The 12,295-nt window shown below is 38.8% G+C and overlaps 1 protein-coding gene across 3 annotated transcripts in view; it reads right to left on the bottom strand.

Annotated features, from left to right (window-relative positions):
- The window catches only part of LOC126481174 (cactin), a 165,355-nt gene that overhangs the window by 74,667 nt on the left and 78,393 nt on the right, over positions 1–12,295 (bottom strand). For all 3 annotated transcript variants that reach the window (XM_050104744.1, XM_050104745.1, XM_050104746.1), the window contains exon 6: positions 381–498. In XM_050104744.1, the coding sequence (XP_049960701.1) occupies positions 381–498 (118 nt within the window). The remainder of the gene's footprint in view (positions 1–380; positions 499–12,295) is intronic.

The following is a 12,295-nucleotide window of genomic DNA, read 5'->3' as shown; positions in this document are numbered from 1 at the left end:
TTTGCACTATAATCACGGAACTGAACTTCACAAACTCGAGAACACAAAATGATTTCTGCTGCGGAGTAGCCATTTTAAACATATGATGTTTACCAAGCAAAACAGAAGACAACTGGCATCTAGCAGCTATTAATATAAACTAGACTATGTATTCGTTTCTCCAATAGCCAAGCCGAGGTGCAGCGATCAATAGTTTAGACAAAATAATACTTTGTAATATGTATATTCTTTTTGAAACCCCCTGTATATTAGTGTGTATGCAATGCTTTGTAATTGCATGCTGAGAAGGCCCACGTCATATTTACATGTACAGAAACAATAACACACACATCGAGCTCAAACAGTTCTGAGTTCAATCAGTGTTAAGGAAATAGCATTACCTGCTTCATATGCACTTTGCTTTTCCAGTTTCCTCAGTTTGTGAAGCTCATCTTCTACAATCACAGTAATATCGTTCCAATAATCTAGATTCTTTCCTCTCTCCAATTCTTTGTAGACCTGGAACATAAAAAGAGAGCAGGAGCTAGTGACACAAAGGCAAAAAGTAAGTCAATTAAGGCCTTGAAGCAGAAGAACCTCAATGAATGCTGCTACTTACTTTGTGTAAACTGGAAGCAATTATAACAAGACAATTTATGTAAGTAATGAAATCTGTAAATATGGCATTAGAGAAATGCAACTGCAAGAATAATAATTTTCATCACTCTTAACCACATTAAACTACACAAAATAAATAATGCATAATGAGCATAGAAAACTTTTAAGCAACCTCCTTTTTGTACGTAGCTCTCAACAGTCTTCAAAAATAAGGGAAGACTGACTACAAGGCAAACAGCAAACACAAAAATACAAATACACAAATACTATGTATATGCTTTTATAAACAGTGCATACACATTAATGTGACCACTAAGGAAACATGTAAACATGGAATAACCACTTCTGGCAGTTTCCGGTGATTAAGGGTGGCAGTGTAGTACTGGTGTGCAAGACTCACACTCCCCCTTGGCTATCGAACTTACTTGGAGTTCCTTTGCCGATCTTCTTTTCACGATAGCCGGCTGCGATGTCCTGCACAACTTCTTCTCCATAGATAAAATGCTACTTTGGAGGAATTTTTCATACTTTTAAAATAATTCTCTACACTCGAGAATACTTTGAACTCAATCTCACTGTATTTTCATCACACATAACATTTTTTATACAACTAAAACATTTTTTGTACGCTTGACACCTTCCGGTCCGTCAGAAACTATCACATTTATTTTTCCATAAATACAGTCTACAAATCTCTCCAAGGTTAACAAGACAACTGTCTGGACCTTACAAAAGTAAGAGAACGAATGAATAAGTGTCTCCTCTCTTCTTTCAACAACATTCAAATGTTCACCAAATAATGTTTGACGCTGCACCGAGTACGGTACATTTACTCCTTGAGCTGGACGTGTAACTTCTTAGGCGGGCTTGGCGATTACCTGCTCATGCCAGTCATCTGTCCGATACATGTCCATTCTGCACACACATAATTGTGGTGCAGTAGACACAGCTCTACTTTACTACACTCATCTCTAAAATAACGCGTGTTCGAGACGGCGGAAATACAAGTGTCTCTAGAATTTACCCCGAAATTCTCGAGGCCCTACACACTCACAGACAATAAGTGGCATAACTAGCAGTGGAGGGTGTGATGCGGAAAACAGTGAAGCCATTGTTGTAATGTGGAAATGGAGCAATTTATCTGACATCTAAAAGGGAATGATCATTGGTTTTCGGGCCAAGGATGGAAGCATTTCTAAAAAGTTTGTAACCTGTATGTGTGCTGCCGTGTTTAAAGTATACTGTCCATGGCAAAATGGCGCTATCTGAAGCTGGTGCCGAGGCAACTGTGTTGCACCACAGGCTATAGATGATGGGGGTAAACGATGACTGTGGAGATGTGTGCAAATGAACAGACATACAACAGTTAAGCAACTGACTGCCCAATGAACCGAGGAAACAGAGCCTTCTCAACGACAGTTCAGCAAATGTTGCTGAGCATGGGCCTCCGCAGCAGGTGCCTGGTTCGTGCACCAGTGTTGATTGCTGTTCATTGGCAACAAAGGTTGGAATTTGCACACCAATACCACAATCGAATGTCCACTGAGTGGGGACAAATGGCTTTTTAAGATGAATCACATTTTATGTTCCATAGGGCGGATGGCTGTCAGCGTGTACGGTATGAAATGTCTGAAAGCTAACATCCTGTAATAATTGTTAAAAAGGGTCCACGCTGGAGGGCATTCCCTAGGTGATCTCATCAATCTGGAAGGCACAGTGGCCCAACATGTGAATGCACCTATCCATGGGGTCCCTGTCCACCCCTAAAAGTAGTTTGTTTTTTTCTCAGCACAATGGCAGTTACCAGTGAGACAATGCAACGTGTCACACAGCTCACAGATTATGTGTGTGTGTGGCTCGAAGAGCACCAGGATGAGTTTACCGTACTCCCATGGTCGTCAAACTTCCCAGATTTAAATCCAATGGAGAATCCGTGGGACCACCTCGATCGGGCTTTTCGTGCCCTGCACCCTAAACCAAGTAACTTAGTGAAGATGGCCAAAGTGCTGGAGTCAGCATGTCTGCAAACGCCTGTCAGTACCTTCCAGAACCTCATTTACTCTTCAAGCACATCTCACAGTGGTCCGTGCTGTAAAAGGTGGTAATACTGACTTTTGACAGATGATCACATTAATGTGACTGGACGGTGTATACATTCCCTGCTGCTGGCACAACGAACTGACTGTATACATAAATGTGATACATTTGCTGTAAATTCTCAATATGTGTGTATAATTATCACTTACAATATGTACAATTTGGATATGTCACAGCATTATGCTTCTGTGAAGAAGATACTGACATCTGCTCAACCAATATTAGGTACTTTTTGTAATACACTTCTTATACTTTACATAAATGTGTGGCCAAGTTCTTATGATTTATATTATCCCAAATTCTGTAGGCTTCAGAAGATGATAGACTAATTTGTTGAAATCAGGAAAGTAAAATAAAAATAACTGTGAAACTGCCAACTGAGTTTTATGCTTAAATAAATATTTTCTAAATATGCCCATTTGTTTAATAAATCTAAATGTGAGAGAATATAGTAGTATACTAACATTACAAGCTCTACTTGTTTCTCTATTAAGCCTACTCAAGAAATTACATTTATTACAGATTTTGATCTGTTATCAGATAAACCTGTGTGAAGGCAGTAGCAAAGTAACAGACAATAAAAACTAATTCACTTATACAAAAGATTAAAAACAAATATTCGGAAAAAAATCAGTCGCATGCTTAGTGCAATGATTTGTGTAAAAGTAAGAAATAAAATAGCTTACGAAAACATTTGACATGCCTTTGAATAAAGTTAGAAATCATATATAGCAATTGAACAATGAAGCAAAAATGAAGTTTGAAGGATTATCTGTTGAAAACTTTTTGAGACTGAAAAATAATTGGAACATTTTTACACCTTCGGGCACATATCAAGGCCACACAACATCAGACTGCATAGTCTGCATAATCCACCAGACGAATTTCCTCCAGTACTCTTTTAAATTCTTTGATTCTAAGTTAAAACACTGAACTTTAAATTCTCAATCAGCACCTCATTTTCTGAACTGATTTTGAGCACCATTCAAGAGCATATCAAGGGCTTCTCTTGTCTACAAGGTGTACAACTTTAATTCCACCATTTTTTCAGCAACATTTCAGGCTTCAATGAAACAAATTGGTTACACATATATCATTCAAAGTATTTGCCATCGCTGGCCACTACTTCCTCCCATCATTTGGGCAGTGTACGAGTCCTGTGTCGAAAAAATTGTTCATCTTTTAAAGCGATCCACAAATCGATCCAATTTGTGACCTTCATGAGATCAGAAGTGTTGGTCAGTCAGGCCATGCACCATTGATCTAAACAGGTGATAGTCAGAGGGAGCAAAGTCTGGAGAATACGGCGGGTGGGGTAGGACTTCCCATTTTAACGTTTCCAAGTACGTTTTGACCTCTTTTTCAATGTGGGGTTGAGTATTTTCATACTGTAAAATCACTTTATCCTGCCTCTCGCTGTATTGTGGGCGTTTTTATCTTTTAATGGTCTGCTCAAACGCATTAACTGCATTCGATAACGAGCGCCTGTGATTGTTTCACTTGGTTTTAACACCCCACAGTATACGACTCCAAGCTGGTCCCACCAAATGCAGAGCATGATCTTGGAGCCGTGAATGTTCAGTTTGGCCGTCGATGTGATAGCATGGCCAGGATATCCCAATGATTTTTTGCATTTAGGGTTATCATAATGAACCCATTTTTCGTCCCTAGCCACAATGCAATGCGGAAATCCCTTCCGTTTTTGCCTCTGAAGCAACTCTTCACAAATATAAAAATGCCGTTCAACATCTCTTGGTTTCAGCTCACACGGGACCCAAGTTTCTTCTTTCTGAATCATGCCCATAGCCTTCAGACATTTTGAAATGGCTTGCTGTGTCACTCCAACTAATTGTCCCATTTCTTCTTGAGTTTGACGCGAGTCTTCAATCAGCAATGTCTCCAATTCTGCATTTTGGAAAATATTCTCTCTTCCACCACTGTACCGGTCTACGACGTTAAAATCACCGTTCTTGAAGCATTCAAACCACTCACATCATGTTCTTTCACTAATAGCATCCTTACCATACGCACTTGAGAGCATTCGATGAGACTCAGCTGCTGTTTTCTTCATGCTGAAACACAACAGTAACACATCCTGCAAATGACGAGAATTAGGCTCGTAAACTGACATTTTCAATCAAGAACAACTTTATGATGCAGCCACAAATCAACTAATGTTTGAATGAGGTTATGTTGACCAAGGTCTGAGCTACCTGCATGATGTCTGCAATCTGTTTCTCTAGACTGCTACTTACTGTTGTCGCCACCTATTGGCAAACGGTGGAAGCAAAGTTGTACACCTTGTATTTTATTTTTTACTTTTAGACAAAGATTTACATAAGACATTTGACTATATTTTTTTATTTTCATGTTTGTTCAGAAAGAATGAAATGTAAGATGTTTAAATACTGATCTATATTCTACGATTATTAAGAGTATGTAGATCAAGAGAAAGCAAGCGAGGTGTCAATTGAGAATTTAAAGTTTTACGTTCAACTTAGAATTTTAAAGGGTCCTTCAGGATATTTATCTGGCGGGTTTTTCTTAACTATCCTGATTATTTTCAAGTAATTAAATCTTTTACAGAAAAAATTTTCACTTTGCAGCAGAGTGTGCACTGATTTGAAACTTCCTGGCAGATTAAAACTGCATGCCAAACTGGAACTCACATGTGGGACCTTAGCCTTCCAAGGGCAATTTTTCAACCGAATTAGCTTTCTGAGTGTGACTCACAACCCAGTCTCACAGGTTTACTTCTGCCAGTAAATCTTCATCCTTCCAAACTTACACTCTTTCTTCCAGGAGTGTCAGTCCGGCAACGTGTGCAGGATGACTTCTGTGAAATTTGGAAGGTAGGAGATGAGGTACTGGTAGAAGTAAAGCTGAAAGTGTGCACTGTGAGTTGTGCTTGTATATCTCAAGTCGGAAGAGCACTTTTCCACGAAAGGCAAAGGTCCCACGTTTGAGTTCAAGTCTAGCAAACAGTTTAAATCTGCGAGAAATTTCAATTACATCTTTTTTTCAAACAATGGAAAATCCAGGATGGAATGTAATAACATTATGAGAAGGAAAGTTGGCATTCACCATATAGCGGAGAAACTGAGTCACAGATAGGCACAACAAAAATACTGTCATAAATAAAGCTTTCAGCTCATACAGCCTTCGTCAAAAAATAGATGACACACACACACACACACACACACACAAAACACACACAAAACACACACACACACACTGTAGCCACACTGTGAGCAGCAGCACCAGTGTATGATGGGAGTGGCAACTGGAAGGGGCTAAGGAGGAGGCTGAGGCGGGGAGGGGGAGGGACATTAAGATGGGGGCTGGACAGTGCAGTGCTGATGGAGAGTGCGCACAGATGAGGAGGAGAGAGGGGAGGGCAGGGAGACTGGATGATTGAAAAGAATGACTAATGAAGGTTGAGGCCAGGAGGGTTACAGAATGTAGGATATATTGCGGGGAAAGTTCCCACTTGCGCAATTAGAAAAGCTGATGTTCGTGGGAAGGGTCCATATGGCACGGGCTATGATGCAGTCACTGAAATGCTCAGCGTGCTCAGCAACAGGGTGGCCCAATTATTTCTTGGCCAAAGTTTGTCAGTGGCCATTCATGTGGACAGACAGCTTGTTGGTTGTCATTTTCACAGGTAGCCCTCTCTCTAAAGGGATAGGTGACGTTTGCGAGTGGACTGGAGTAGGTGGTGGTGGGAGGATGTATGGGGCAGGTCTCGCATCTAGGTCCTTACAGGGGCATGAGCAGTGAGGTTAGGGGTTGGGAGCAGGGGTTGTTTAGGAATGGACGAGTACATTGTGTAGGTTCGGTGGACAGTGGAATATCACTGCGGATGGAGTGGGAAAGACAGTGGGCAGGACATTTCTCATTTCAGGGCACGACGAGAGGTAGTCAAAACCCTGGTGGAGAATGTAATTCAGTTGCTCCAGTCCTGGGTGGTACTGAGTTATGACAGGAATGCTCCTCTCTGGCCGGATGGTGGGACTGTGGGAGGTGGCGGGAGATTGGAAAGATTCATTGTGTAATTTATAGGGAGTATTTGCTTTCACTTCACTCAATGAATTGACTAAAAACTGACCACAAGCAATATTCAAAAATTTGCACACATACAGAATGCTGAAGCGTATATTGCAAAATCGATGTTAAATGATTTCAATAGGTAAATCAAATGGTGTCGGGTAGCAGAAGATCGAATAAATGGGACAAATATTTGGTATATTCTTAATGCTCAACCTATTTTAATTATCTTCAAAGACTACTTTTTGTTGTACAGTCTACCCAATTTAGCAGTACATCACTCTACATGTTATATATTTGCTTAGTAGCTCACATCCTACTTGCCTTTATTTTCATGATCTCTCTAACTTTCCCCTTTCTAAATCACTTCTGTGATGTGACACTGCTATTCTAAATATACATTTTATACGTAAATGTGTTTTAGTTTCTCCTGTTATGCAGTGTATTCTTTTAACTGGGTAAAGTCCATTTGACACAAAATGCAGGAAGAAGTCAACTCAATTAATTACATTAATAAACAAATCGACTGGGTCACACGCTTTCGAAACTTGACTGTCTGTTGAAAAGTGATTTACAGATTATAGTGATAAAGAAAAAGAGAAAGCAAAGTAGATATCCTAACTATGTAAGAGAACAAATAACAGACACTGCTTAAATGAGATGGTGGCAATATACATTATACAGAAAGAGAACTGCATGAAACATTGCAGCTGAATAGTAACCTCTAAAGTCAATAACTTACCACTCCTAGCGATTATCAGTTTTATTACATGATTTGGAACTTTAAATTTAATTTTTTGTACTCACCGCATTGTAAAGAGTGATTCTGAGTTACATAATGCATGGTTGTTTCTGGTGGCATGCACTATTCAGGTGTCACATATTTAGACATATTGTTTGTTTTTGTTTCTGAAAAATGAGTTGAAGCTAATGCTTAGATGTGATCATAGGTACTACTTAATTGCTCCTCAGCATCAAACTGAGTGTGACAAAAAACATACATCAAGTTCCTACATTATTATTACAATTTTCAAACTACCTTCCAAGTCAGATGCACTTCTGGCAGTCAAGTCTTCTCGAGTAGTTGGAATAACAGTAAAGTATAATAATATTTGAATAAATTGCCCAACTTTTTAAAGAAACAGTTAATCTTCAATGTGGATTGGGCAGAAATTTGGCAAGCCTTTCTTTTATTCTCCATATTGAGTTATTTAATATTTGTTAAAAAAATTCCACTGCCTATGAAGGCATATAATATGAAAAGCTTTAAGCTAACATTTACAGCAATGTCAAATGAGATTCACTGATGTCATGGAAAATCGATGTGCACATCGAAGTCTCTATAATTTTGATCCATTCTGTCGTACGTAGGAAGGAAAATGGTCTGAACAAAGTTAAGTGTAAGTATTCTGCTAAAACAAAAAACTGAAGGGTGTACAAACTGTGAATATATTTGCTGCTTAGCAGAAGCATCGACAAGGTGAACTGGAACTCTCCATCAACAAAATTTAGGAGCTTGTTCAGGGTATTTTCCATGTGTTACGGTATAGAGGTCATACGGTCTCCTGTGGCTCATTAGATCTCTTACTCCCATTTTTCTTTGCATGTGAACTGCACTGAAAATACCTGCACAACAGCACAATTGCTGACAAGCACGTATTGTGTGTCTTGTTGGGAAACAGTCTTGTTCCATTCAACAACAGTACTTGCTAGGCACAGCAATAACCAGTTTACTATTCACCCTAACACTCACATTTGGTTCTATTGGGTTCGTTTTTCTGGCAGTGTTAGCTGTATATTAAAAGTGATGAACAGCAGTATGGATAAGTTTAATGATGAAGAGTAGGCTAATATGCACCCTGTGCATGGGTCACCACATACAATGGAAGAGAGGCACAATGCCGTAATGCTGAGCCATTCTCACTGTGGCGGCAACCATATCGCAGTACTTTTCCATCTGTACACTGCTGCGTATGCAAGCCATGTTACAACTCTACCAATATTCTGGAAGGGAACTCATACAGCTGCAGAGGCGTTCTAATCTGAGGCAGTATTATTCCAGATGTACACTTACCACTGCATGTGCTTTCTAAGGGTACTGTGTGTGACAGCTACCGTCTATTAGGGATGATATCCTACAACTGTACAAGAACCTTTTCTGAGGTACATACTGTATTTACCCCTGTATAGCACAAATCTGAATATAAGATGATCCCTTTTCTTTTAAGAGGCTTCCTGAAAAAAGTTTATTGTCTAATATTCTGACTAATCAATATTACAAACTTTTATTGACTAAGGTATCTGCCAACCATTCTAAACTTATGCCATTTATTGGTTGTCTACATTTTGATAATACAAGGAGAAATAAAAGAAACAAAAGGAAATTGTTTAGATTAATTTTAGCCTGTCGTCAGTGATACCACTATCTTTAATCATCATCGCCATCATTCTAACAGGGCAGCTGTGAAACTTATATCTTCATTGTCATAAATATTTGGCTATAAAACACACAGCAGAATTCGCTTTTATACTGACATGAGAACATTACAATGTCTTTTAGTACAAAATATATTGTTTGCCCACTGCTCTCTCATTGGCTGTGTAGAACCAGTAGCTGACCCCCCCCCCCCCCCCCCCCTCGTTTCAGCTAAGCTGGTGTCACTGTTTGCCCTCCAAGCGTTCCGTAGCACTGTGCTTGAGCACCAGTGAAACTGGATGGCTGTATATCTAAGATGAAAGTCTTAGGTAATAATACCAACTAATGCATAAATAAAAAAGATCACCATCATGATTCTGTCTAATTCTCGAACTTTCACATGTCCTACAATCTAGTCCTGTCTGTTGGTACTATCTCCACAATGGTGTCTTTCTGCTATAATTTATTCTTGCGATAACAATTGCAGTCACTTTAGTGTGATTTATTTTGTTTGTTCGACATTTAATTCTGGATTAATTTTATTTCTCATTCCATGTGAATGTAACCACCTTGCTCTAAATCTGATTAAAAGTTGGTAATGTTTTCCCATGGTATTCTAAAGGCCGGCCATCATGTCATGTATCGACCCATCAAAACATTCTGCAATACATTTCAAATGGCAGCATCCAGTCATGTCACGTCACAGCACCGTCAATGTTTCTTGGGATGAAAGTTTTGAATACTGACATCATCTGTCTGCTGTTGATAACGTAACCCCCAAGCTCATTTCCTCCCAATACATGACCATGCGCAGCTCTCCGTATTTCATTTCACTGTGTTTTTCGTGGTTAATATCAGTTTTTTTGTTCATTATTTGTTACAAATTATTTCATTTTGTTATTTCTTTTATTGAAATTTATAATGGCAAAAGATTAACTGAAGCAGTGAGACAGCAGTCTGAATTGTACAACATTACTAAATTACTTGCCCCCCCACTACATTTCTAAGGTGAATTTTTGTACATTCTGGTAAGGTATTTAATATTTTAGAAAGCCAATTTTTCACCAAATGTTATGGCAGCTCATAATACTGTGTTACTTTTAGCGACTCTGGGTGTAATTTGATGTAACAAATGAAAATGTGTCAGCTTTCTACAATAAAAAATGAAGATTCTTTTTCTGGAGATCCTTGTGTAGTTGCGAAATTCCATTTATGTACTATGTAATAACTTTTTTTGGACCCAGATTCTTCTTCTTCCTTTTTTTTTTTTTTTTTTTTTTTTTTAAAGTTGTTGTGCACTTCTGTCTTTCTTCGCTAATATACACACCCACATTGTGTATGTGCACTTCACGCGTAAAAAGAGTTGAAAATCATCTTGCAAAGATCACAATTCCTGTGAGAAGAATAGTTCCAGACAGTCATGTGAGTTGAAATAACATCAATTAAATTGACTTGACATGTCACGACATGACAAGACGATGTGAATACACCTTGATGTGACAGAGCCATGGCATGATGGCCAGTATGAACTGACCTACATATGTGAACGGGTACTGAATTTTCATTTGCAAACCACTTCACAAATCATTAGTTTCTCATAAGCAAATAAAATATTGACTTGGGTTCACAATCATGTAATGGTTCTTGAAGGAGAAAATTTTCGCCTTTGAATGTTATCTTTACTTAAAAAGCAGGATAAATGTAGGTATACTGTGTCCATAAATGTATGAAAACTTTCGTTCAAGTACTACAAAAGTTTGTGAGTTGATAGAATTTAATGCTATTTCCTCGTGAGTTTCACAAAATTGTCAATTATTATAGCACATCATTAGATAGTTGTAGTGCCTTGTTCATAGTGTCTCATGTATCCATCCGTTGCAGTAATGCCAGAAGTCAAATGTCACATGACTGATCAAATGTGATCAATACTGTATCGAGCACTTCTGCATATAGGGAAACCTTGAGCCTATTCACATGAAAGTATTGTTTGTTAAGCTCTACCCTTCTGAACTCTTCAAAATAAATTTGTACGAAACCTCAATAGTCGGTGCTTCAGCTGTAAACATAAAACTACCCCTATATTGATCTATTAAACACTGTAAAAATGTTTACCTCAGCATCAATGGTTTAATCTGCGAATATAAGGCAACCCTGCAATTTTCGAATGACAAACTTGAGAAAAAGCTTCATCTTATAATCAGGCAAATACAGTATTGGTATGTACTCCATATGATGGACGATAGTGCACAACCACACAGGGCTCATGCGAAATCTTTCAGAAAAAATGGGAACTGGAAGATTGATTATGAGAAGAATAAAGGAAATGTATCAATGTAGTGTGAGTGGTGTAAAAGTAGGAAGACACAAGATGGACTAGGTTGAACAGAAAATGGGCTGAAGCACTATCCCCCTCCTTTTCATAGCTGTTATCGGTGAGATAACGCCAGGACAGGCACAATGAATAGGAAGCTGAAAATATGAAACCATTGTGTTTGCAGATAATTTAATGTTGCAGTGTGGTGGAAAAAGAGAGGTACAAGAAAGGCTAAATATATGAAAGGAATGGGTGGGGCATTACAGATTGGAATTTAGTGCAAGAAAGTGTGAAGTGATGCTGACAATGAGAAATATGGGAGGGGAGGGGATGACATAATAAATAATAGTAGGAGGAACGATAAGGAGATCGGTGAAAGGGAAAGGCAAACCCACAGTCTCCTGCAGAGTGTAAGACGCCGGATATCAAGCAAGGTTGTACCTCCAAAAAGCAGGCAGATGATATACTGAACATATTATGCCCCAATACTCACATACGCATCACAAGTGTGGGTAATGAAGAAAAGGCAGACGAGTGGGATACAAACTAGTGATGTAAAACTTCAAGAAACAGACTAGGACTTAACAGAATCAATAGATTACAGAAAGAGACTTTGAGAGAAATAATGAAAGAGACCACAGAAGGATTAAGATCGTATTGAGCAATTTAAAAGTATGGAAGTTGGCAGGATACTAATAAAAGCCCATGACAACAGGAGCTAAGAGGCCTAGAAGAAGACTAAGAGACAGATGGGACATTGGAATGAAGGACTGTATGGTCAGAGGAGGAAGAAAATACTGGGTAAGAGTGGAGAGAGAAATGTG

The sequence above is a fragment of the Schistocerca serialis genome, chromosome 5 (genome assembly GCF_023864345.2).
Source record: "Schistocerca serialis cubense isolate TAMUIC-IGC-003099 chromosome 5, iqSchSeri2.2, whole genome shotgun sequence".
Classification (NCBI taxonomy): Eukaryota; Metazoa; Arthropoda; class Insecta; order Orthoptera; family Acrididae; genus Schistocerca; species Schistocerca serialis.
The sequence above is the reverse complement of the archived record's forward strand: the minus strand, read 5'-3'. Positions and strand labels throughout refer to the sequence as shown.